The sequence below is a fragment of the Malaya genurostris genome, chromosome 1 (assembly GCF_030247185.1).
Source record: "Malaya genurostris strain Urasoe2022 chromosome 1, Malgen_1.1, whole genome shotgun sequence".
NCBI classification, from domain to species: domain Eukaryota; kingdom Metazoa; phylum Arthropoda; class Insecta; order Diptera; family Culicidae; genus Malaya; species Malaya genurostris.
The window spans coordinates 54264742-54290969 of NC_080570.1; the positions used below are offsets into that span (position 1 = coordinate 54264742).

At 35.7% G+C, this 26228-nt stretch overlaps 1 protein-coding gene across 11 annotated transcripts in view; it reads left to right on the forward strand.

Annotated features, from left to right (window-relative positions):
- LOC131439702 (uncharacterized) overlaps nt 1-26228 on the forward strand; it is a 107975-nt gene that overhangs the window by 35957 nt on the left and 45790 nt on the right. For all 11 annotated transcript variants that reach the window (XM_058610995.1, XM_058611000.1, XM_058610999.1 and 8 more), the window contains one exon: nt 22333-22493. In XM_058610995.1, the coding sequence (XP_058466978.1) occupies nt 22333-22493 (161 nt within the window). The remainder of the gene's footprint in view (nt 1-22332; nt 22494-26228) is intronic.

The window sequence follows — 26228 nt, forward strand, 5'->3', positions numbered from 1 at the left end:
TTATCACACGATTTCCCTAAGTGTTAAAGACAATTTTATTACCATGTCGCATAAATCACACGAGAATCCGATCGGAATAAAACAAAAATAAACTTGTCATTTTAACCAACAGCAAAACAAAAATCTAGCGAGAAGTGAATGTTGCACCCAGACCCTGTCAGCTTGGAGCGGAATCAATCTTCAGTTCAGCAACGCCATCGCACGGCATCACATTCAACATATCATGTCAATTGTATGGGTGCGCAGTGCTGCTATTTCGGTGCGCACGAGTTTGACATTTTTCTCCTCTACTTATATGCAAGAGATTCAATGCGGACTCACCTGAGGGCACCATGCTCGCAAAAAAGGATGTTGCCAATGATTTGTTCGGGAAATGTGAGAGCTGGATATCTTGTTAATATGATTTCTTTGGTTGCACACAAAGTTGTGTCTCAAGTGAAAGCGGCACCCAAATAGCGGTGGCACCTCGTGTCGATCGTGGTGACATCTGCAAGTGTTCGCCATGCTGATTGAGCAAATTTTACACACAATTCATATGTGAGCCTGTATATCTGTTATCTGTGGTGTGACGATTGATTGAACTGTTTGATTGTAGATCATTAGAAATTTTGGTTGCCTTGTTCCACATCAATGGCTCGAACAACCCTGAGGGGGGCTGATCCTTCTAGTTTGTTCTCATGTCTAGGTTATCTTCCCTGGATATTTCACAAAGAATTAAGTTTTGCTGTTCTCAATCGTAAAGAATTGTAGAGTAAATTTTAGAGTGTAGCGTTTTTGATTGATTAGCTTACACTCAGAAAAATCCTCACTTCAATGCTACGTGAAAACGTATGTAATTTTCATCCATAATCCATATATTGTTATAAATGTATGATTTGATCCTTTCTCAAGAGCAGTTAAACTGAAGCAAACATTATTCCCTTTGAGGAATGTATTCAGCTGGAACTAGTAGTTCAAGAACGTTATATATGTGCTTTCGTTAATCCACTGTTAGAATTATTTCAGATTGGTATCATTCTACGGGTTGAGATGCATGTATTGCGACAGTTTTCAATGTACATTTTCTTTAAAAGATTGATGTGCTGAAACACAATCTAGGGGATTTGCCTTTAAAACTGTAGAAAAAATTTAATTGTGTTTCAGGTTCGGAATTTTTATGCACAGACTTCGCGTAATACCGATTGGTCATGCAAATAAGTTGTTTGCTACATTCGATTATAAACTATACTTCTGCTTGGTACTTTTATAAGATCTGAAAGTATAATAGAAATTAGCTAGACTTCATAACTGTTGATGAAACCAATGAGCAGTTATTTACCATAAAATCACTGCGATAAATACCGTAGAAGGGTCAAAAAGGATTTAGCCTATGTAGTTTGTTCTGAATTTTTCAGCAGACACCATATTGCGTTTGTATCCGAGCACAAAATGAACATATGGTTGACATAATAAATTCAAATAAGTACGTGACACATAAAACTATGTAACAACAACAATAATATTGACATACGGTCCATTTCCTTTCAGTTATGATCCGATGGTTGTTAAGAACATCCGATGACAAAGCCCTTTTTTCTGGAATCTGCATGATTTCGTACATAAGATTAACGTGTGAATTTTTTTGAGTGTAGTCTCGTTTTTCTTCTTTTCGTAACATGAAGCTTGAAGTTTGACATGACCTGGAACACATAGATGCAAAATCTGTCTTTAAATAGTAAGTTAGCTCTAACAACTTTTGAGAATGTCGGTACTGAAGAATGCTTTTCAGTCGCTAACGTTATTCAAGAATATTTCTTGGGAAAATCATTTGATAGATTCTAAATCGTGGTAATTAAAGATATTTTGTTTAACACTTTTTCAAGAAAATGAACGGTTTCATTTTCAATACAGTTAAAATAGATGTAACAGGAACAGCAAAAGAGTTGTTATTAACACAATTGAATGACATTAGAGCTCCCTTCAGTCCTTTGTCTCACTGAAAAAGGGCATCTGGTAGCTGTCACAGCAATTCTCGTGATTACAAACGGTGCATTCGAAACTATCAGTTTTCTTCAAAGTAATTTCATTACTACTTTCACTAGTTGTTGAAACCGAGAATTAAGTTTTGACTAGATTTAGAGGAGCCGACTTTTAGTTAGACTGTGGAAATATATATTTTTGCAAGAGTCTAACCAAGTATAAAATGAGCAATAAATCACGAAACTTAACAAAAACGCTAAGAAATAATTTCGCACCTTATATATCAGAAACTATACATAATAATTCCACCGAATAAGGATTAAACCTTTTTAACCCCCGGCAAATCAGCAGGACTGTACGATATTATCGGTGGTGTTGATTTGTCTTTTTGCTTAAATCAATTATTATATAGCAAAAATATAAATAAATATGCTAACCATCCCAAAAGCGTTATCTTGATTTTTTTTGTAAAACGATAGATAGGATCTTTTGAACTGTGCATCTTGGATTGACAGCATGTGAAAAAAAAACAATCAATGCTACAATTGCCTGATGATTATTAACAATCAACAGAAATGTTAGTTGAATCAATAACTTTTCAGTTAAATCAGTTCAGAATTTAAGTCAATAATTGCCATATTGCAATTTTGCGATTGTCGGGTTCTCCGAGTGAAACTAACCCTTGACTTTTTGTATTGATGACATTGAAGTTTAAAATGGAAACCAAAATCAATTATGGTATGCTAGATTTTTTAGAAATGCATGAAACGTCAAGATCTGGTATTATTACTGGAGATAAGGAAGATTTCTAAGACATCAAGTATCAACTTTTATTTAGATTTCAAAGTGGACTAGTATTATTGGAATTTTCGAAGTTCCGGCGAATTTTTATCCGGTTCTTTTATGAGGTACTCAATCCCCCGCAAAAGACAGTATTGTGTTCATCAGTTTGGAACTCCCTCACTATCAAATATTGGTCTAGAGTAATTAGGTTTTGCTTGAATATGACATAACCTCAAAAAATGAGCTGGATGAATACCGTCTGACAGCTATCCGTGATTTGTTTTTGTGTTCATTCTAATTTGAATATGTTTTATTTGAAATGTAAACAAACACTAATAGCTGTCAAAGATGAATTTGATTCATCGGCAGTTCATTTGTGGCGTCATCGTGCAAAACCTAATACAGAATGTTAGTTCGTTTTGCATAGAATCAGTTAACCTTATGTAAAACACTAGTGAAATGTCACGCCAAAACGTGTATCTAGAGAATCTACAAATTATTGCTCATTGAAAATAAAAAAAATATTTACTATTGCAATTTATATAGGAAAAAAAAATCGCTTTCTCTCGTAGAAAAACAAACGAACTCGTATTTATCAATTGCAGAAACGAAAATCATAACTTATTCATTGCTCATAGCCTTTTTTAGTGTTTCAGAAGTACTTGCAGCAAGAAAAGTTAATGGATCAAAGAGATGTAATGTAATAGATCAAAGAGTAGGTTGCTCTTATTACCATTAATATTAGAATGATATATATTCAAATTATGAACAGCTAGCAAAGATAAATCGGTATGAAATGTAGTTCTCAGAGGTTTACTGACGCTCTGTTTATAATTAAGAAAATTTTGTTGTTTATACTAAAGAAATACTTTGTTAAACATTTCTGTTTATACTACAAAAAAGTATCCTTTAGTTACTACGTTTTGCTTAATTTTGCACTGTTTTGAACGATTTCTTGCGTTCACTTTTTCTATTGTTTTCAAATCACAAAGAGCAAAATCACCCAATATGCCAATCCAAGTCTCGGTTGATTTTTCAATAGGGCGTATAAGCAAGTGACAGTATCTCTTTGTTTACTTTTTCTTCTATTAATTACCAAGCGGTTCCCACTTTATCACTCAACTCTTTGCATGAAATGATACTCGAAACTTTCGACTTTCAAACAGAATAATGATATCAAAGAAAATCTTTTTAATCACATCACAATAATCCAAAGAGAGAGTGATTAAAGAGAAACTGTCACTTGCTTATACGCCCTATTGAAAAATCAACCGAGAAGTGTGGTGGTGTTGTTGAAGTAGTTGCAGTGCATTGAGCAGGAGATTTCTAACGGGAAAAAGTTGAAAACAAGAAACACAATTAATCATTGAATATTAATCCAGGAAATGTTTTGATGTTTGTACCGAAACTCTTTTCGCCACAATTTGTGAGCTGTGGAATATACGAAATTCTTTAAAAAATTAGGTTGGAATCGCAACAAACTTGATTGGTACAAAGCGGCTGCAATGAAATGTAGAGGCGCTGCTTGTTTAGAGATGATACTTTCAACAAGAGCTGTCAAATCGATAGGGAAACTTTTTATTTCATCACCTTTTTTACGATTTCTTATAAAAACGGGTAAAATCATTTGAAAAATCATAGTAGAAGTTGAAGAAAAAGTTTTTACTTTGAGGTGGTAATGTTTATCATAATTTATTTGGCGAAAATTACCGTTTATTTAGAATTGAGCATTATATTTGGTTCAATACCCGGAAATTCAAATGCCCGGAAATAACAAATGAAACATCCAAAATATATAGTACTCGATTGCTAAACATTCTAGTACTCGATAAATTAACATTACACTGGTTTCTGTTTAAAAAAAGGCGATTGGGTAATGTCAGAGACATAACCGAATGACGTGAGTACGAATAAAATGGATGGTCCGGTTTGAAGAATCTGAATTCTGGAACCCAATTTTGGAGCGAAGTGCTAGAACCGATTTCTGTATCTGGGTTTAGAGAATGAACTTGGAAACTGGTTTTTGAATCTAAATTTTAGAATTGAATATCGAATCCGAATTTCGGAACTAGATTCTTAGACTCAATTTTGATGCTAGATTCTGGAATTGAATTCTGAACCAGGCCTCGGGAACTGAAATGCATATGTAAATTGAACTGAATTCGAAAACAGGTTTTTGTTTCGCACTGAACTCTGGGCCTAGATTCAGGTCTGTAGTTGAGTTTTAGTTACAGAAATCCGGTTCAGAATTCAGTTTTCGAATCCGGATCCAGAATTCCGCTTCAAAATTCAGCTCTAGAATTCAGATGCGAAATATAGTTAAAAAAATTCAGAATCTAGTTTCTAAACTCAGTTACACCTATAGAATTGTGGAACTGAATTTTGAAATCAAATTCTAGACCTGCATTGTGGAATGCATTTTAGAACTGAATTCTGGTAAAGCAACTATATCTTAGATTTGAGCTCTGGTCCTGGATCTCGATGTGAAGTTTCAGAATTTCAGGTTCAGAACTCACTTCCAGAATTCTGATCTCTGAAACTGAATTCTAAATCTGGACTCCGCTCAAGAATTTTGGAACTGTATTCTGGTCTGAACCTCAATTTTAGTTTCTTAATTCAGTTTCGAACGAAAATTCAGATGCAAGTCCAGAATTTATTTCTAAAAATCATCTCCAGAGTTCAGGTCTAGATTAAAGATTCTGAATATGGAGTCTGGTCAGAACTGAACTAGTAAACTACGAAGAGTGAATGAAACATAAAATTAATACATACTTTACTTGTAAACCGTTTTGAAAAACTTTAACTGCGATTTATTTGTGGATTCCTCATACTAGTGAAAATTATACAATAAATTGCTGATCATATTTCCGGTGACATGTAGCAAAAATTATGTCAATACGTCAGATACAAGAAGAGATATTCACGATTAAAAACTTATCACTCTCTTAGGGGGTGAATTTGGAAAAGGCGCCCCATAGTGAAGTAAGTCGTATTCACGACAAAAAATGTGGATCCGAATAAACCTAACCTTATTCAATTTAACACATTTCTGAAGATTTTCCATGTTTAATCGTAGTTTACACTAAAAAAATAGCAGTAATCACTTTGAAATCAATTTTCTTCTACTCCGAGTTTACTTTTATTGCTGATACCTACTTGTACTATGGAATAAATGAAAAAATCGTTGCAAATTACTGCTGCCGATATGAAAATTTTCGGAAGACCCTCCTTTTCTCGGTTCCATTGTTCATTTGCAGTTATCGCTACCGGTAATTCAGTTTCGCGGCAATGTGCCAATTGCGACTCGAATGCAATTTTATTTCGCGTACAAATATATCCGTACGCACTGCTTCCGTGTGCGTTATAGAGATTTCAAATTGCTTAATGGTGAAAGTTCAGTTCGACAGTCCCACGACAAAAGGGCCTAACTGCAAATGACAGTTTCTCTTTGTTTACTTTTGCTTTCACGATTTACCGCACTGCTTTTATATTTGATGCCTTATCCATAGCAAAACTTTCAAGGTAAAACCACAAGCTTTCGATTGATATTGGAAACTTTGGATAAATTGCAGTAATGGCTTTGTAATAATCAAAAGAGAAAGTAAACAAAGAGAGGCTCTCATTTGCAGTTAGGCCCTTTTGTCGTGGGACTATCGAGTTCAATAAACCAAAGTTAGTAAAATATATTCTACTTTTGAGGTATATTTTCGAGCAGAGTTGCAAGAGATGATTCAAGTACAGATGTGGTACAAATAAATTACTACTTAGAGTAATTTTATCGGAAATTAGGTTTGATAACGGAGCTATAAAGTTAGATAAAAGTACTCCAAATTAAGTAGTTTCCCGGTTCCGTGTAGGCTGGGATATGTTAAGTAACCAAGATAAATTACTTAATTCGTTTTCTTTGCACAATTATCAGATAATTAAACCTAAATCAGTAATTTTCAGAAATAAGAAAGTATTATAGATATGAGAAAGTATTATAGATACACGAGTTAAATGTCTTTCATTGTGAAGGAACCGGCTTTTTTATAGTTCAGCTCTCCAGATCAAATATTTCTGGCGTTTTTAATTATCGTAATCGATTATCTCACTGAAATTAGGATACAGATGAGGGAGAGCAAAAAATTATGGTCGGCAAATATGTTTGGAACGCAGAGGTTATGCTGAAATGGCAGCCATTAGAGCCGTTTTAATATTGATTATCGTCCCAAAGTCGTTTATTTTGCTGACTTGACAGTATGCTGTCTTCTCTGCTTTCGCTCTGTTCGTTATTTTAAAGGATACCCGGTCTGCTAGTACTTTTTGAGATGGTTCCTCTGATGACGGTTATACAAGCTGATTAATTAAATTACATGCTGATGTCAGTTTCCCCAAAGTGACATGGTGCAATTTTAGACATAGTGATTTTAAAAAAAGTGGTCTCCCACTACAAGACAGCAAATTGAGTAGAACAGGTTTTTTGATAGCTTTCAGAAGACGGCAACTTCGTTAAAAAAAACATGCACTTTTTATACTATTTTTGTAGATTGGTTATTCTAGCCTGGATGTTCGTTTTCTGTGTGTCGAATCACGTTAGAATCGCTTTCTTCAAACCGTATGTATTGAAGGGAAAAGAGGTGTTTTCATTTGAGGTGTTCATTTATTGGCCACGAGTGCGTTGGAGACACGCTTTCGGCAGCACCGATCACTCACTTATGTCAAGGTTTATTCGTTTTACCTAATTCACCCGAACCCGAATTATTTGAATTGAAACGAGTGATAGTGAAGTAGGATAGCAAAAATTCACAATTTTGAAATGAACAAATTACTTGGTATATGACGAAATAAGCCAAGGAATGGTTTTCGGGGAAATGACCCTGACCTACACATGAGTATATGGGATTAAGCAAAATCATCCGGATTGATCCGTAACAAATCACCTTTACGATTATTTCGCAAACACATAAACTGAATAAAATATTCACGTGTAGTACATTTTATATAAAGAATAATCGGTTGGCAGCTAGGCTTATAAAGCTAGACTAATTGAAATCGATAGCAGTGGGATATACAAGGAATGGGAGCGATCAGGCAACGGGTGTCCCAACGGAATAACGTCGAGTTGATCCTTACGAAACCATCGGCACCGGCAGCCATCAGACTGTCATCGTCCCTTTTCTGTTGATAGCACCACTCAGCTTTCCAACATACCGGATGCATACCCTTTTTATGCATTCCGGTATATCGTCATGGTGCACTTCCGGACGAAAAAGGGGTTTTCCTACATACTGACGTGAAAAGCTGGCTGTTGGAAACAGTCTAAGTAGGCTGATCCGCCAGAATCAATGCAGATTTTTTTTCGTAGTTACCCCTAGTAATTACGTAACGTTATTTAGATTTGACGCTTCGCTGCAGAAAAAGTCGTCTAATGGATAGGAAGTTTGAATGCTAATTGAATTTTAATAGAATTTTTTCTCTGCAAAGATGTCAGGTAATAATTCTAAACGTTCGACAGGGTTGTGGAAGTCAGTGAATTCGAAAATATGTTTGCGTTATTTTCTTTATAAAGTGTGATACACGGAATAAGGTTAGAGAGCAAAACATGAAAAAATAGGCAGTAATTTCGAAAGTCAATTTACAAATGTAATTTTTGGCAAATGTTTGTGAAAAAAAAAAGATTTTTAAAAATCTGCAACAACAAAATATATCTGTAGACCTAGCATCTCTGTTTACGTGTGAACAGTTCCAGGTTGACTTTTCAGAAGGCCGTAAGAGCAAGTGACAGTTTCTCTTTGTTTAATTTCTCTTCTATCAATTGCTGAGAGATTTCGACGTTTACCACTGAACTCTTTGCATGAAATTATACCCGAAACTTTCGACTTTCAAACAGAACTGTGAAATCCAAGAAAATCTTTATAATCACATCAAAATAACCGAAAGACTGTCACTTGCTCTTACGGCTTTCGGAATTAGATAGAAAGTACTCGAAACCGAGTAGTTTAATTGTTCGGTGTATGTTGCAAATTGTCAACATTGCAAGCAGATATTTACGCGATCATTAAAAATTTTATAACAATATTCTCGTGTAAATAATCCTAATAAGTTACACCAATCGAGGGTGAATTGCAACTCCACGAGCTATGTATTTGTCAAGTAAGCTGTCAGATCTGACTTAATGAACCGTTTGTTCGCGTGACGTTCGGATTTTTTCTTGAAACGTTATTTTCCAACCATTTGTCATTTTTTACGTTCATCATTTTCTATGCAGCTAGATTTGAATGCCAAAAACAAACCAGAAAATCTACATCCATGGCACATGTCACCCTCTTTGAAATGATGCGATTTGACGTGACTATTTATTGGGAGCACCAACCACACCCCGAAAATATTTACATTTGTATATCATTTTTCAGTCGGAGCATAAACTAACGTCGGAAAGCCACAATACAGTGAACCCTGCAAGAGAACTGTTTATCCATCAGAATTATTTTTAATCTTAGACGGTAGATTTTTTGTTTTTGCAAGGTCCTGAAACACATAAAAAGCTACATGTTTTATATTCACAAAATTGAATGAACCTGCTTCTGTGTGTTACTTTCATACGGCTATAAAAGAGTACTCGACTGTTCGATCCCAAATAGGCATTTTTATAGCTCAATTTAGACATGTCAGGTTTGCGAAGTGAACAAAACGAAAAGAAGTGAACACGGGCACGCGGAAAGGTAAGCCGTAGGTTACACGATTCTGCGGGGAACCTTTTTCGGTGTATTTACCATGTGGCGCCACATGGCAGCCATTACATTCGGGCTGTCGAGTTGAGGTTACATTAAAGTGGCAAATGAAATCGATGACTGGTTCGCAGTTTGGTAGCCATAGAATCGAATTTTGGTGTTTAGTGGAAAGAAGTTAGATTTAAATTTATGCAACATCAATGGGAAATTAGTTCATGGTAATTTCAACGACGAAGCCATCGTTGTATGCCTGCCAAGAAACTCATCCGCATCAAGCCGCACTTGGGGGAACTGAGGGTCAAACGAGCTACCACCTAGATGTCAAACGAGCTACCACCTGATTTCGGTAATATGAGGTACTGCTGATTAGTTTGGTAGTGAAGTTCACAGAGTTCCTTGAAACTAGAAGGATTATCGGTGTTTTTCGTATAACCATTAAATTCTGTAATCTATTTTACCGCACTCCGCAAGAATTTTTATGTGAGTGGAAAAAAATCTTTGGACATAACTAATGATTTACGTTGCGACTATTCAAAGTCGTAAACTGGAACAGTATCTTGGTTGGTTTTTCAAAAAGGCCGTCAGAACAAGTGACAGCTCTTTGTTTATTTTTTATTTATATGACGAATATGAATACGAATGAATGACAGATTTTGCACAGATAGGTTTTGGCTTCATCACAGATTTCCGAACAAATGATGTGGCATCCTTGATATTGATACCCTGTGGGATAAAAAAAACCTTTCTTCGTAGGTCCATTGAACGATCAAATAATTCGTTAAAAGTGAGACCACATCGGGACTTACGTTTGCCGATTTTTGGAATATTTAGATCCATTGAACTGAAGACAATTTTTCCGTTCGATTGAATTCAATAAACAGAGATCCATTGTTTTACTGATTTCAAATGAAAAGCGCCCCGTTGAACTAGCTTTAATGGAGCATCCCGAATAAAAAATATTGTAGAAAAACAACACGATTTGCTGTTACAAAACCTGCCACAATTTTGCTTTGACCATTGAAAAATATTTTAATGTATTGTTATACACTATTCAATCAATTGTGAAAATGCTTTTTACAATAGAATGTACACACTTAAAATTTCTTGCTGAATCTCGGCAAAAAAATGCCGAGATTTGCACAGCCGAGTGCTCGGTAATCGTCTCGGCAAAATGTATAATTACTGAGAATCTCGGCAATCTAAAATTGGTCAACTGTCAATTATTGCCGAACTTGCCAGCAGAAATTTTGCTGTCAGCTCGGCAAAAGTTATCAGGATGGAATCATGAATTGCCGAGTCATCAGTAATCGAAAAAAGGAAAGATATTTGTTTTATTTTTGTATGAAATTAATATCACAAAAGGTAATGTTAGTGAAACGAATATTTTATTGATGTTCATTTCAATATAGCAAACCAAAATAGCGCAAACACCAAAAGAAAATATCACGGCTAAAGACAATTGTTTCTAGTGCTCCTCACGCCTTTACTGTAAATAAGCGGATATAAATATATATATATATGCAAATTAGATGGTTTTCGGTTTTACTTATCTTTTAACAAAATATACAAATCCTTTTCCTTCATCCAATTTAGATGTTTTCCAGTTCCACGAGCAATGGCGACGTGATGCTTGGAAAATCGAAAGGAAACATTAGATGACAAGTGTCTCGCCGAGTTTCAGTAAAATCTAAGTCGCTGTTCGAAATCTCGGCGAACGGTTTTGCTGATCTCGTTCAGTATAATATTTTGCCAAACTTCAGCAAAAGAACTCGCTTTACCGAGATATCAGCATAGAACTTTAACGATTTTCGGAAAAGAGCATGTTAATTACTGAATAGTCAGTAAAATTAAGTGTTGCCGATATAATTCGGCATTTCATAATGCCGAGCTCGAGAATCGGTTTTAAGTGTGTATAGCTTGTTAAGTATCGTAACAATTCAAATCCTAAAGTTTTCTCATACATATTTTCTTGGAAAACAATAAAATGTACAGTGTGCATATTGTTTGAAACACCACGTGTACAATAAATTCAATTGTAGAATCGTAGGAACAATATATTGAATCGTTGGAAATGAAAAAAATCTTGTCAAGATACAATAAAATGTATTGTAACCAATATATCTAATTGTGAATTAATTGTTTATGCTGTAAAATCAATGGTTTATTTTTTTACGGGATACTTCACTACTTATTTTTTGAATGAACTCTACATAACTACACATTTCCTTTTCATATGGAGAAAACCCTCAATTTTCGCTTCAACCACAGACTAACAGACAGGACACTCAAATTAGATTCTTAAATCGTTTTAACGGTCATTTCGAATATTCCTTTTGTTGGGACAGTACACGCATATGTCATGATGTCGCCACGTTACCCTATCAAAAACATCCTGTATGTCATCTAGACTGTGTTTATTTTTTTTTTTTTACCAACAGAGTTGCCATTTATACATAATTACCTGTAATGTATTGATTCGTATACGTCCGTGCGAATTTCATGCAGGATACAGATTTAACACATATTGCCAAAACTATATACATAATTGTGCTACTTCTCATCCTCCAACGCAATACAAAATCGAACCAGTTTTGTTACAATATTTACTTGCTTCTGGTCTACCGCCACTTAATTTCGGATGATAATTACCAACACAATAAAAAATAATCTAGATGAGCAACGTTGAGAAAAATAAATGGTTACCTTCCAACATCGCTAAAAAAGTTAAATATATTATCAACGTACAGGGTCCGGCACTCGAAGTGTAACCAATTAAAAAGGTCATAAATTCAGTTTGGAAAATTACTTTTACTTAATTCAAAGTACAAAATGTGTAAAAATAATACAAAATTCAGAATCAATTCACTTTTGCTCGATATGACCACCTTTTGCCTTGACTTGATGACTTGAGAGAGCGAAGGAGTTGCTTCGTTTGGCCGAAAGCGGTCAATTTCCGAACATTGTATTTTCTGACGAGAAAATTTTTCCAATTGAGCAATTCATAAACTCTCAAAACGATAGGGTTTACTTGACCGACCGTTCATACGAGAATTTGAGTCATCGATTGGCCACCAGGAGGCAGCACCCGCAACAGATAATGGTTTGGGCCGCTGTAACCGCAGATGGGCGCTCTCCAATCGTTTTCATCGAGCCTGGCGTCAAGGTAAATGTGACATATTATCGGGAAAGTATTCTGGAGGTTGCTTTGAAGCCGTGTGCAGACAAACATTTCGGTGGCAGACCATGGACGTTTCAGCAGGACTCGGCACCGTCTCACAAAGCTCGAGTGAACCAAGAATGGCTGAAAAACAACGTTCCGAACTTCATCACGTCCACACAATGGCTCTCGAATTCACCAGATGCGAATCCAATGGATTATTGTCTTTGGGCCATTTTGGAGAGCAAAGTCCGAACTAAAAGATACACCAGTCTCGAGGCGCTGAAAAAAGTTATTGTCCGCGAGTGGGCCAAAATACCTGCAAGTCACATTCGGCCAAACGAAGCAACTCCTTCGCTCTCTCAAGTCATCAAGTCAAGGCAAAAGGTGGTCATATCGAGCAAAAGTGAATTGATTCTGAATTTTGTATTATTTTTACACATTTTGTACTTTGAATTAAGTAAAAGTAATTTTCCAAACTGAATTTATGGCCTTTTTAATTGGTTACACTTCGAGTGCCGGACCCTGTAATCCAGTAATTTATTGTGATGATTCATTTTTATATATTATGATGAAATCAGGCATCCCTGCAAGCAGCTGATTGGTGTTGACAAACGAGGGGAAACCAACTAGTAAAAAAACTTTCACATAACACAAGGGGTGTACCGATAGTAAATAGTTCGCGCAGTACAATATAGGTGGAACTAGTACATCACGAAAAATTATTTTTATAAGAATTTACTCATACTGTCATGTCTGTTAGTCTGTGCTTCAACTTTGTAGGAAAGAAAAAAACATACCGTTGAACAAACGCTCAACGTACAACAAACTATATCCGCTTCTTGGGATATGAACCATTTCGAGGATTATTGTTTATTTTAGGCTGTGAACCATTTCGCGGTTAATTTTAACTTTTGGTTGAATTCTGACACTTGAGTGGTTATTTTGTGTCGAGTAGTTAAGTTTAACTAAAACTGCGGCCCATTTTAAAATTTGACGGAGGGAATGTTATTTCTCGGTTAATTGTTTCAAAAGGGCGTAAGGGCAAGTGACAGTTTCTCTTTGTTTACTTTTTCTTCTATTAATTATTACGCGGTTTCCACGTTTATCACTCAACTCTTTGCATTAAATGATACCCGAAACTTTAGACTTACAAACAGAATAGTGATATCAAAGAAAATCTTTTTAATCACATCACAATAATCGAAAGAGAGAGTGACTAAAGAGAAACTGTCACTTGCTTATACGCCCTAATGAAAAATCAACCGAGATTTGGGTTTATTTTCAACTGGCAATAATTTCAACTAAAGAATTAATATTAGAATTTTCATTGAAAAATTTTTCTCAGTGTCGGACAATAACCATCGATCTGTCAAAAAATAACCATGCTCTCGAGTAGGGTTATTTTTGACAACATCAAATTAACAACTCGAGTGTCAGATTTTAACCAATAGTTAAAAGTAACCGTGAAATGATTCACAGCCTTAGTTCGAATCTGACAGTCGAATAGTTGCTTACTCCAGTTCAATAGTTATTTTCAGACACTGGAAAATAATCTTGTGCAAGTTTCAGATCTGTTATAAAAGAATTTCTGTGCATTTTCTATCTCCGCCAAATACATCAGGTACACGCCTAGAAAAAGTTACTCAGAGGTTGAGTACTCATTTTAAAATGATACATGCAAACGTCAAAAATTGAGTTTGTATCATTAATAATAATAAGTAACTCTTACTCTAAATTCGAGTTTAACATAAGAACTCGTTCTTAGGTTACTATTCGAGAGATCAGTCTAGAAGTCGTAATAACCATTTCTAGCAACAGGCGTCATTTTTTGTTAGTGGAATTTAAATACAATATAATATTAATATCATTTAATATTATGTCCATACACTATACTCAAAAAAGGAGAACTCAAACTATATACATATGAAATAAAATTTCACCCAAAATTGAAATGCTAATTAATCAATATTTGGCTCATGTACAAATAAATCATTAGGGGTGTATGGGTTAAAACACACCACCTAAGGAAATGTTGCTATATCTTAACTATAGAGAATAACACGGAAGAGTTTCATGCATGGCTATCTTCCGTAATCATTATTTCTCAAAATTACGTACAAATACTCGTTGAATACATTAAAAAATACATGAATATCTTATTTTCCACATACATGAAAAATATACAATTTAAACTACGCGAAGTGCGATTATCTGAACATAGAGGCAGGATGATCGTAAACAACGGGTAAACATCCATCAAAACAACGGATTAAAGCTCATGACAGCCACGGGGCAATATGCACCCTCATAAAGCTTCTTCTTCTTATTTAAAGAAAGCTCTAGACTTTTCGTTGACGAAATATTTGCCAGGTGGAAGGTTGCTCACTATTATTCATTAAATTGATAACTTATGGATAATTTTTGCAAGCGATAACTTGAGCATTTTGCCTCCAAAAATATGAGACGATATATTTGACGATTTTTCTATAAAATTGAGCATACATCGTCTGTATTAGAACTAATTTTAGAAACCCGAATGATTGGCTAAGAAGTTCACTGGTTACATAATTAAAATCGCCTTCCTCACCCTAGAAAATTACTATGAAATGAACATCAAAAATTACTTATAACAGAGACATAATTAGTTTTTTATAATTTTTTCAGATATGATTGAACCAACGCTATCAAAGTTTTATAGTAATCTGTTGTTATGGCGGACATTCAGTTTCATTAAAATTTCAGTGAAAAAAATTGGTAACTTTTGAGAAAAGCAAAAGGTGCATTATGCCTCGGGGGTACGTTTTACCCCATCTTCCCTTACTCATTAAATGATTAGATTTCACCCAAACATCGTTTCCAGTGGAAGAACTGTCAAATATGGATTGGTTTGCAGATTTGGTTTAATTTAACTACTCAAAAATAGTTATCGAAATGTCAGATTTTCACCAAACGTCAAAATTATTCGCGAATCGGTTCACAGCTATAGTGGGTAATCAAGAATAGTCTAAGCAAAACTTAAGCATGTACGCATTTATTCAAGCACATAACAACACTAATCTTTACAGCAAAATTAACATTGTTCATTGGCAAAACACTAACCATATCCTTCTGGAATTTAATTACAAATTAATGCAGTTTGTCGATTAAACCAGCAAAATTGGCCTGTCTATTTTACATAATCCATTTTTGCAACTGAAGTGTAAATAATAACGCTCGTCGTCTGACTTGTACACTAAATGTTCATATCGAGAGCGAAAATGCTATGGCATTTGAAACGTCAACGTCGTGGAGTCCAGAGCCGCATGTTTTTTTTCTACGGGTGTCTTGCCAGACAAGACAGGCTAAATCGATTTCAATTGATTTTTTCTTTCCGCTGTACACGCCTAGAAAAAAATACTCAGCTTGTATTATTTTGTATTAAAAATTAAATTAGAAACCGCGTCTGCTTTGCTAGATGCTTGCCACATACACGAAACGAACGAATCTGGCAATTTTGGAAATAAAATAATCTGCGATTTCTGTCCGCTAATGAGATTACTTTCACGCGAACGGAGTCATACAAGAGTTGCATTATTTTATTTAGGTTTATAACCTCAAAAAATGAACAAAATGAACTTCTTTTTGACAGTCGCCACAGCGTTACCAGGTCATTTTTCCAAAAATCTATCTGTATCATATCGGTATCAGAATCTCGTCAACATAAGTTTACAGAAATGTCACCAAAGCTCATTTTGGTGAGCAAAAAAAAAAAAGTCTAGTAGCAACCTTTTCTCCTGTCTATCCATGCTATCAACGAAATCATCGGAAGTTTATTTGAGTTGTCATCGTGTAAAACCTAATAACAAGGAACAGAACGGAAGGAACATGTAATCAAACAGCGGTCCTTACACGATCATTAAAAGTGTCGTTACTAAAATAGAATGTCATTTTTAATGAACGTGTAAGGAGAGTCATATTCGTGCTGCGTGCGAAACCTAATTGTTTGATAAGAAATGCGAGTTTTGTACAAAAAGTACCCGGAATTCTCATTTTTCTAAAAAAATATTTATTTATTCGTCTACATCTATATGGTCCCCTTCAAAGTAATCCCCGCTAGATATAATACACTTATGCCAGCGTTTTTTCCAGTCTTCGAAACACCCCTGATAGTCACTTTTTGTAATGCTCTGTAGCACTCTCAGCGATTCTGCCTTTATCTCTTCAATCGATGAAAAACGCTGTCCTTTCATGGGTCTCTTCAACTTTGGGAACAGGAAAAAATCACACGGAGCGATATCTGGTGAATAAGGAGGTTAGGGCATGATTAAAGTCTTGTTTTTAGCCAAAAAATCACGAATAAGCAACGATGAATTTCGCTGCCACTCGTTTCATGCCCAAAACATTTGAAAAAATATGATGGCATGAGCTAACTGATATGCCAACTTCATCAGCAACTTCTCTAATAGTGATTCGGCGATCATCCATAATAATTTTTTCCACTTTTCCCACATTTTCATCGATTATTGACGTGCTGGGTCGACCGGAGCGTTCGTCGTCTTCAACGTCTTCGCGGCCATCTTGGAAACGCTTATACCACTCGTAAACACCTGTTTTTTTCATAGCAGACTCACCGTAGACTCTCTGTAACATTTCGCACACTTGGTTACACTTTATTTCATTTTTCACGCAAAATTTAATTCAAATTCTTTGACTCTTCAATTCTTCCATTGTTTAAACTAACAAAAATCGCCGAGCTCAAAAAAACACGTCTACACCAGCCGCTACAAGACAGAATGTAAACAATGAATACAGCTGAAAATTTCACCATACATTAGGGACATATGTACCAACACAATAAAAAAAAATTTTGACCACCGGACTATCCAGACGCGCGCAATTAAAAAATTCCGAGAACTTTTTGAACAGACCTCGTAGCAGTGATTTGCTCGACAACCTTTAGCTATCTTTCGGCTGATTTCGTAACACCACGTCTCGTAAAGACTGGAGCTTGACAAATTGATGAATGATATATTCTTCAGAAACAAATGATGTTATATATGGTCTGGACTGTACGGATGCGAATTGACATGTCAATCAAGCAGTAGCAGAGATGTCAGGTAAAAATTCAAATATCTGGGTTGCAAAAGTCTGTATATCTGAAAATAAATCGAAATTTTTATTTGGCATCTCTGATTCTCGCCAACAGATCTGACCAGTGACCAGAGTTATTCGCATTGTCAAAAAGCATTGTCTAGATATTACATTCCTTTCATGGAATTCGACCATTCTGTTTCAATAGACTTCGCCGTCGATTCTCAACGAACAGAAGCATTGTTTGGCTAGTGCCTATGATCCTGCCTTCCGATAAATTCAAGACGATTCGACGTGCAGTGACGTCGCCAGATTTCTGTAGTTACTGACAGGTGACATCAAAATTAATGGTTTTCGTTTTAGGAAAGCAGCTTATAACACAGGACTCTTTTTCAATTTCTCCAGATTGACAGCATCACCTTTTTCGGGTGTTTGGCGGCTTTCGCCTGTCTGCAAACTGAGCCTTCTCGATTACTGGATCGATGGTTCTGGAACGATTGATTTTTTTTCATCTTTAATGTACTGATAGCATGTTTTGTGCAATTTGTCAAAAATATTTCTTTTAAATCATGAGTACTTCTCAGTTCGGGTAATGTCAAGGGGCAAATTACTCGAAACTTGGTCCGAGCTCGAACAAGATTAACGGGTCTTAGATAGTTTAGGGGAGATTGTGGTCGTCCAAAATTTGAGACGAAGCTCATTACGATTTCTAGATGAATTCCGATTCAAGTGCAACAAGCGATATCCAGCCATAATCGGTTATTGCACTTGAATCGGAATCGCAATGAATTTCTTACCAAGTTACGGACGATTTATTTAGGTAGAGGTCCGTTCCGACTCAGATTAACGAAAAACTGTCACGAAAACTGAAAGTGTATGGGGGCCTTAAGAGGACTTTGGCTTGGATTAGGAGTGATTTTTTCGTATTAGATCAGTTTATTTGTCTGAGCTGGTGTTAAATTAAAAGTGATTTCCACCAAATGATTAGTTCAATATTTAACATTCACAATCCGATGCTCTCTAATCTAATATTAAAAATATTATATTTATTAATTCAATTATGCAGGATAGTGTTTGGAAACGGCAATACAGAAACATTTTTTTAAATTTTACTCAGTTGTTTAACAATGCCTTTCTCATAATTGCTAATACGTGAAATTTATGCTAGTTCATTTTCAACTTTTTTGACAATTATTCCCGATATCGAAATAGCCAAGTAAATTTGTATGGCCATCTGCTAACAAGATAAATTTTAACGGTTTTTTTTAATGTATTTTTCATGAATATTTTCAATTATGACTTGCAATTTTTAACATTTTACCTCTGGTGGTTCAATGCATAGGGCGCTAGTCTTACGAGCCTACTATCGTATGTTCTAGCCCCGACCTGGAAGGCTTCATAGTATCAGTAAGGTCGTAGCACCAGACATGTCGAAGTCTGCTGAAACCGAAGGTCAAGTTCCACAACAGGAATGTAATTCCAAGACTTTGCTAATTTTTAACACTCTTCACGGTTTAATTCCGGAAGTCGGATCCGGATGAATTTTTTTTAGCTGCCTAAGAATATATAGACCCTTTCATTTGAGTCTAAGTCGATTCAACTGAGTGTTCCTCGGGCTGTTCTTTTTCAGTTTTTGACTACTATTTCCGTTAGTTACAGAAGCGGGGACCGACGACATTGGAACAAATTTAAGCATAGTTTCGCAGACTTTTTACGGTTTCTGTGTCGTCAACTTAGGTGACAGCTTGCAATTTCTAACACACCGCACGATATAATTTCCGTTTCAGCCCAAGTTTGTGCAAATTGGATTCATTCATGCGAAAATTGATCCAAAACTTTCTCAGAAAATCGAGTGCTCTGAGTTTTTTTTCCATCTGTTTAAACATTTTGCATCGTTACTCCGGAACCGCAAATCAGATCTGGATATACAAAGGTGCGCCACCTAGACCTATTGAATTGTTGAATAATTCGGCCATTTTTCAGTCGATCTTGACAAATCGACCAGATTCTGAAAGGTCAGTCTTTGCCTTTTTGCCATGGATCGATTTGTGACCGGAAAGACTGTAGCTGTCTGAGATTGTAGCAATTTACATTGAAAACAATCGTTCAACTGCGGAAACTGTGCGTGCTTATCGTGACTATTATGGGCAAATGGTAAAATTGCTGAGTCTCCGTAATCTCAAATTTGACAAACGTCAGTTATTACCGAAATCGTACGCAAAAAGTGTACTGTCTGCTCGGCATAACCTTTACTGAATGTTCGAAGTTGAATTTTTGATATATACATTACATCACTATAATAGAAAAAATATACATTACATTACTTATATTTTAAGTACGCACAATTATTTTCTTCAGAAAATATCTCGCCAGAAAATAACTGCGTAGTGTCAAGCGAAACTGTAAACCGTAAATGACAAATATTTCGAAGTTTCTGCACACGCATTTACTGATTTCGGCATAAATGGTAATCACTGATGAAATATGAACTTTGTCGAAAAATCGATTTGATCGATACTGTATTCTGAGTGAGTTGTCAATGAATGGCATTGTATACCATAAATTACCTTTTTATTCATTTTCCAAAATCGCAATCAACAATTTAATGGGTCTTGTCTAAATGGCGCATCCTGTACAGAAGCAGACTATGAAACTATGAGACCGTTTATATGAATCTAAGTTTGTGGTAATCCTTCGTTTTCAGAAAAAATCAAGTACACTTTCCTGTTCAAATTTCACTTTCTTTTTTTTTCGGGACAGCATGTCGGATCCGGATGAAATTTTTCTAGTAGTCATTGCGATTAGGAGACCTTTCATTTGAAATTAGGCTTAAGAAAATAGATCCAGAGGTCTTCAAAATTGATAAATTCGTGTGCACTTTTTCGAATTTTATTGCACAAGTTTGCCTCGCTACTCCAGAACCCGGATTCGGATGTTGATACATTTTAATGGCAAGCTGTGGAACTGAAAGAACTTTCATTTATAGCTGAGATTATGGTCGATGACAAAATCGACTGTGAGACAATGAGACCTTTTATTTTAATTTAAAGTTATGAAAATCGGTTGAGTAGACTCAGAGAAATTCAAGTGCATTTATTTTTTTACATATTTAGTACATTGTTTCTCGTTTTTTTATATCCGGAGATCGGATCCAAATAAAATTTAATAGCAGGCTATGGAATCAAAAGACCTCAAATCCTGAATCTTAGTAGGCGAAAATTGTTCCAGTGGTTTTCTAAAACAATCGTCATAAACATTTTCTTTCGTTACTCCGGAGCCGGAATTCAAATTCGGATTTAATACAGCCGTAGGCTATAGGATTATAGGATCATTTGATCGGTCCAGTTGTTTCGGGAGAAAATCTTTTATGAGCACATTTAACTTATTACTCCGGAACCTGAAAACGGATTTGAACTAGATTTATTGGCAGGCTAGGAGACTAACAGTTTATTGAAATCTGTTGAACTGTCTATGAGAAAATCGGGCTCATTAATTTTCATTTCTGCATGTTTGACCCAGTTACTACTTCGGAATTGGAAGTTGGATCCGAATATAATTCAATAGCAAGCTATGATACAATAAGGTTTTTCATTTGAGTCTAAGGTTATGAAAATCGGTCCAGTAGTCAATGTTGGCTTTGAATTGTTCATGATATGATTAGAAATGATAAAAGTACGTATGAAAATATATATGAAAATATAAAATGTTAGATGAACGCCTTAACCTGGAGACAATTTGTAAAACCTTATACAATTTCAAAACGTTCGCTTTAACCTCAGCTCCCCTACTGCATCAAAATTTGATTACGTATCCACCTCTAACTATTGCATCAGAAGGATTGCTGCCAAATTTTCGGTTTCCCTATATTGGATGAATAATTCCGGGTAAGCTCGTTGATTGGTAGAGTGAAACTGGCACAAATCAGTCAATTCATTTTTCGAATACCGATGAATTCCAGGTCGCGTGTTCGTGTTGAATTGACGAGTTCAAACAGAAACGGACTCTTGCTACGCACTAACGACACGTGCAGTCTAATATCGATTGAATTCTGTAGTCGTTGAAGCACGACAGACTGTGTCTGTAATCAGATGTAACCGGTTCGGAGCGGAACTCGTCGGCCGGAAGTCCAATTGGTAGTTCGCTTGCCATAGAAAAAAAAACGATCTCGTTCTAAATTATTTTCCATTATCTGCCGGTTGGAATTGACAACGAAGAACACTGCTGTTGTTTTTCTAATATTATAAATTACCCCTTAAGAGTGTGTAAGAGTGTGCTCATGAAAATTCGTTCCTCACTAAATTTAAATTAGTAGTGCACAAGAATCGGAATAACCCCAAAAAAATAACATTCAAGCTATTTATTTTTCTTTTGTTCGGAATGCTTTGGAACGCTTTATAATTTTGCATGTGTATGCCGAAACTCGACGGAAAGTTTATCCCAAGAACCTTGCTAGACTGTACAACTTGCAGCACTACCTCTCCTTCCGATGCCATCCTTCCGAAAGCTCCAAAGCTGCTTATGCCCACCCCGAAAATTGTGTGCCAAAAAAAATCCCGTTCAACTTACGTGCTAGCTTTTTCTCGAAAAGTAATTTCTCTTTCCCGTTTTTCTTTCGCACGTCGCGGCCGCCTGGGTCACCGCTGTCAGCTTCGATCAACGAACCGCCTCTGCCGAGAAGGAAAAAATGCCCGGAGCTGGCCTACCGGTCACATGAGTTCATGTCGAACCGGGGCAACGAGGCCCCGCTGTCGGCCCAGCAAGGAGGCCACGATAGGCCCGATGCCGCTACGACTCACTCACGTGCTAGGGTAAGTATTGACGGGAATCAAACGAAATCAAAGGTTCGGGGGTTGGCCGAGGTGTCCGGAACCATTCCGAAATAATACTCCCGTCACTGGGTGTCACACTGCCGGCGGCCAGTAGGGGTGTTATTTACTCGTAGACTAAACATAAACGTATATTGCTTTGGTTTACTCTGGTTTTCAGTTTGTTTGCTTTGCTTTTTGTTGTCTTTTCGAATTAGTTTGATTCAACAACGATCGGAACCTTCCACACTTAAGAACGGTGAAATTAGGCCTACAAACTTGGAATAAGTTTTGAAGGCCCTGTTTTTTATGCTAGCACACAAAAAACAATTATAACTAGCTAGAATTTGATCTGCAAATCAATTCTTTATGGCACATTTTTTAAATAGATTTTGCGTCGAAATGTCTTTGCCTTACGTGCTAATGGCGTTAAATTCCGGGTACTAAGCTTAATGTAGACCAATGATTACCATTGAATAAAAAAAAGACGGTTGTCATCATTAGGCATTGGAATTTACATTTTTACAGTGGAATCAGCATTTAATAAAAAAAATTTGGTTTTAAAATATCATGAATTTGGTAACAAATTCTAGGCAACAATCAATCGTTTCTATCGTTGTTGTGTAATTTCTAATTTTGCTAAAATTATTATCATTTTGTTTCATTTATTTGATCATTGTTCTGTGCTAATCACAAATGTACACACATCCTTGTGCTTCAAATCTAGTTTGATATGGTATTCAGTGTTAGAAAAGTTTTTGTTTTTAGAATCACCTAAAACCCTTGTTTGGAATCACAAATCGTTTATTCATGTTTCTGTTAGAAAAATAGTGTGTTTTGATAGAAATAAACTCACTGATTCTAAAGTTTAGAACATTTCTTCAGTCTTACCACAGATAACAGAGATATAAGCTCGAACAAAATTTTTCAAAATCCTGTGTAAATTTCAAATTTGCTATACGTTGGTAGCACTATTAGCCACCTACTCGACTATTCGTCGCGTCGCGAACGTTCCGGAATGATAACAAAGTCCTCCTGTCTGTTATAAAACTATTCCAACCACAACAATTTTAGCACTTATCACACGATTACCCTAAGCGTTAGAGACCACTTTATTTCCATGTAGCATAAAACACACGAGAACTCGATCGCAATAAAACAAAAATAAACTTGCCATTTCAACCAACAACAAAACAAAAATCTAGCGTGAAATGAATGTTGCACCCAAAATTGTGGCTCATGTGAAAGCGGCACCCAAATAGTGGTGGCATCTTGTGACATCTGCAAGTGTTCGCCACGCTGATTGAGTAAATTTTACGCACAGATCATATGTGAGCCTGTATATCTGTTATCTGTGGTCTTACATTGATGACAATGGCATTTCAGTGACAGGATGTAACTTTGGGGCTGGCCACGATAAATTTCAGATTTTAAAACAATGCCAAAGAAATTCATTACTGATTACCTTGGTCAAACGTTAGTCTTTAACTAACTTTTGAGAAAGACCGCAAATTTGTCAACGTCGGTGTAACATTACAAAATCCGATTCAGAGAATAATTTTCATTCAGGTTTCCATATAAAATTTAGTATGGAATTGAGTGAAAAAAAAACTAACTGAATTGTTTATTCGTGTTCTTCGATTTTGCACATTTTCGTGCTGATTTTCAGTTAAATTCGAAATAAAAATTTTATATAACTGAACATATAAATCAATCTCGGATATATAGAGCTAGTAAATGATCAACTTTTCTTAGAATCCCAGCATAAACTATTGAAATTTACCAGAAAATTAAGCACAATAGCCAATTGTTAACTATTATATTAACATTTGACACATGAGTTAAATCATGTTCGCTTGAGGTTGTGTGCAGGCTTGCTTGACCAACAATGTGATTCTTCTATTCTATCGGTGTGGCGCAAAAGTTGTTGACGTGTTGACCAGCAGAGCAGAGATGCCAGGTTCACAGATTAATATGTGTTTCAAAGATTTTTAATATGCTGCACTGATTGAAGTACAACTCAGATTTTTGAGATCGATGACATTGACAATGAGCCCTTAATTGGTATATTGCCGCAAAACTGAAATGTAGAGGCGCTGCTTGTTTAGAGATGATACTTTCAGCAAGAGCTGTCAAATAGGTAGGAAAATTTCTAATTACTCCATCTTTTCAATGAATGTAAAAATCATCAACTTTGCGACACTGTGCCAATAGTGTTGAGATTAATAGAGAAAATACAGTGAAAATGTATTTCCGATAAAACGTTTGAAAGAAGCGTGACCTTCATTTATTGCTCGCTGAAATACGTGACAAGACCATGGTTTTGCAAACTTAAAAGATTTTCTAAAGACTGAGTTTTGGCTCGATCGCAGATTTTTAAAAAAATATCCTACACTGAAAATCATTTATACCTATTTTTCGAAAAGGAATCACTCAATGTCGAGCTCTTCTATAAGCAATCCAAAATTATCTACTCAAACTTTGACTTGATCGTAAAAAATGGATAGCGTGCTTTGTTATGGCATAACATTTTGGTGAATGTAACCTAAATTTTTAGGTCATCACTCGTTACCTAAAATTGGGGAGATGCACTTTAGTTGATTTTGGGTAGGTTTTGACCCAAAATTAAGTAACGGCTGAAAAGAGTGTAGCATCCTTGCAGCAGAGTGATGCAAATGTTTTTTTCTAGTTGCCAGCTTATTTTTTCAAAAATCTCTCTGACTCAAAAAATTTTTCTGGATTTGTCTGGGTCTACTACATACAAGGAAATTTTGACCGGTTTTCAGTGAGCAAAAAAAAGGGTCTCGCCACCTATCGTATAGAGGCCAAAATCCGTTAAGATCTGGTAAGATCTGACAAAATCTGGTAAAAATTTGTGAAATCTGGTAAAATTTGTAAAATCTGGCAAAAGATCTGGCATTTGCCTGGCAACCTGGCAACGCTATAAATTCTATATGGAAGATCCATAATAGAACAGAACCTGGATCAAACGTATCCCCAGCAAGCCGTTCTAGTTTTATTTATTCGACCAGTTATTCTGTCAAATTTAAAACTTGACTACAATGCCATACTATTTTTTGTATATTTAAAACACGAGTATATTCTTGTTATAAAATCCAGATTTAAATTTTGTAAATGACATAAATTATGCATCTAGAACTAGAACACTCCCGAACATGTTCCCTTAGAGAATGTTAAATATTGTTCAAGGTCGAGATACACAGTCGGTGACTGTGGTGAAATTTGATTCGGAATATTATATAAAAATATCTTTTCAAAAATCCTTATTTCAGAATTGATTCTATTGAAGAATCCAATCAGCGTTGTCACCACGAGATAGAGTGACAGTGATTCTTTTGAGGCCAGGTTCCTCCAAAAATATTCAAAAAATCAAAAACTATTTTACTTTTTGCTTCCCGGTGATTGGTTACGAAGAACCAACATATCGAACGAGTTTGAGTAACTATTTTTAGAGCCGCTATATAAAAATAAACTCTTTTATTATGTTTAATATAACACATGAATTAATAAGTCCCGAGACTAAAGCAGAGATGGCGCTCGTAGTAAACCAGTAACCACGTCTTTCTAGAGTACTAACCTTTGCTTGGAACGGGTCCAAATTTTAAGTCGATCCGACCAGAAACAGCTGAGTTACCGAGGTTGGAGTAAAGTCGTTTTGTAGTTTGTTTAAAAAATGGAAAAAACCGAGTTTCGTGTTTTGATAAAACATTGTTTTAT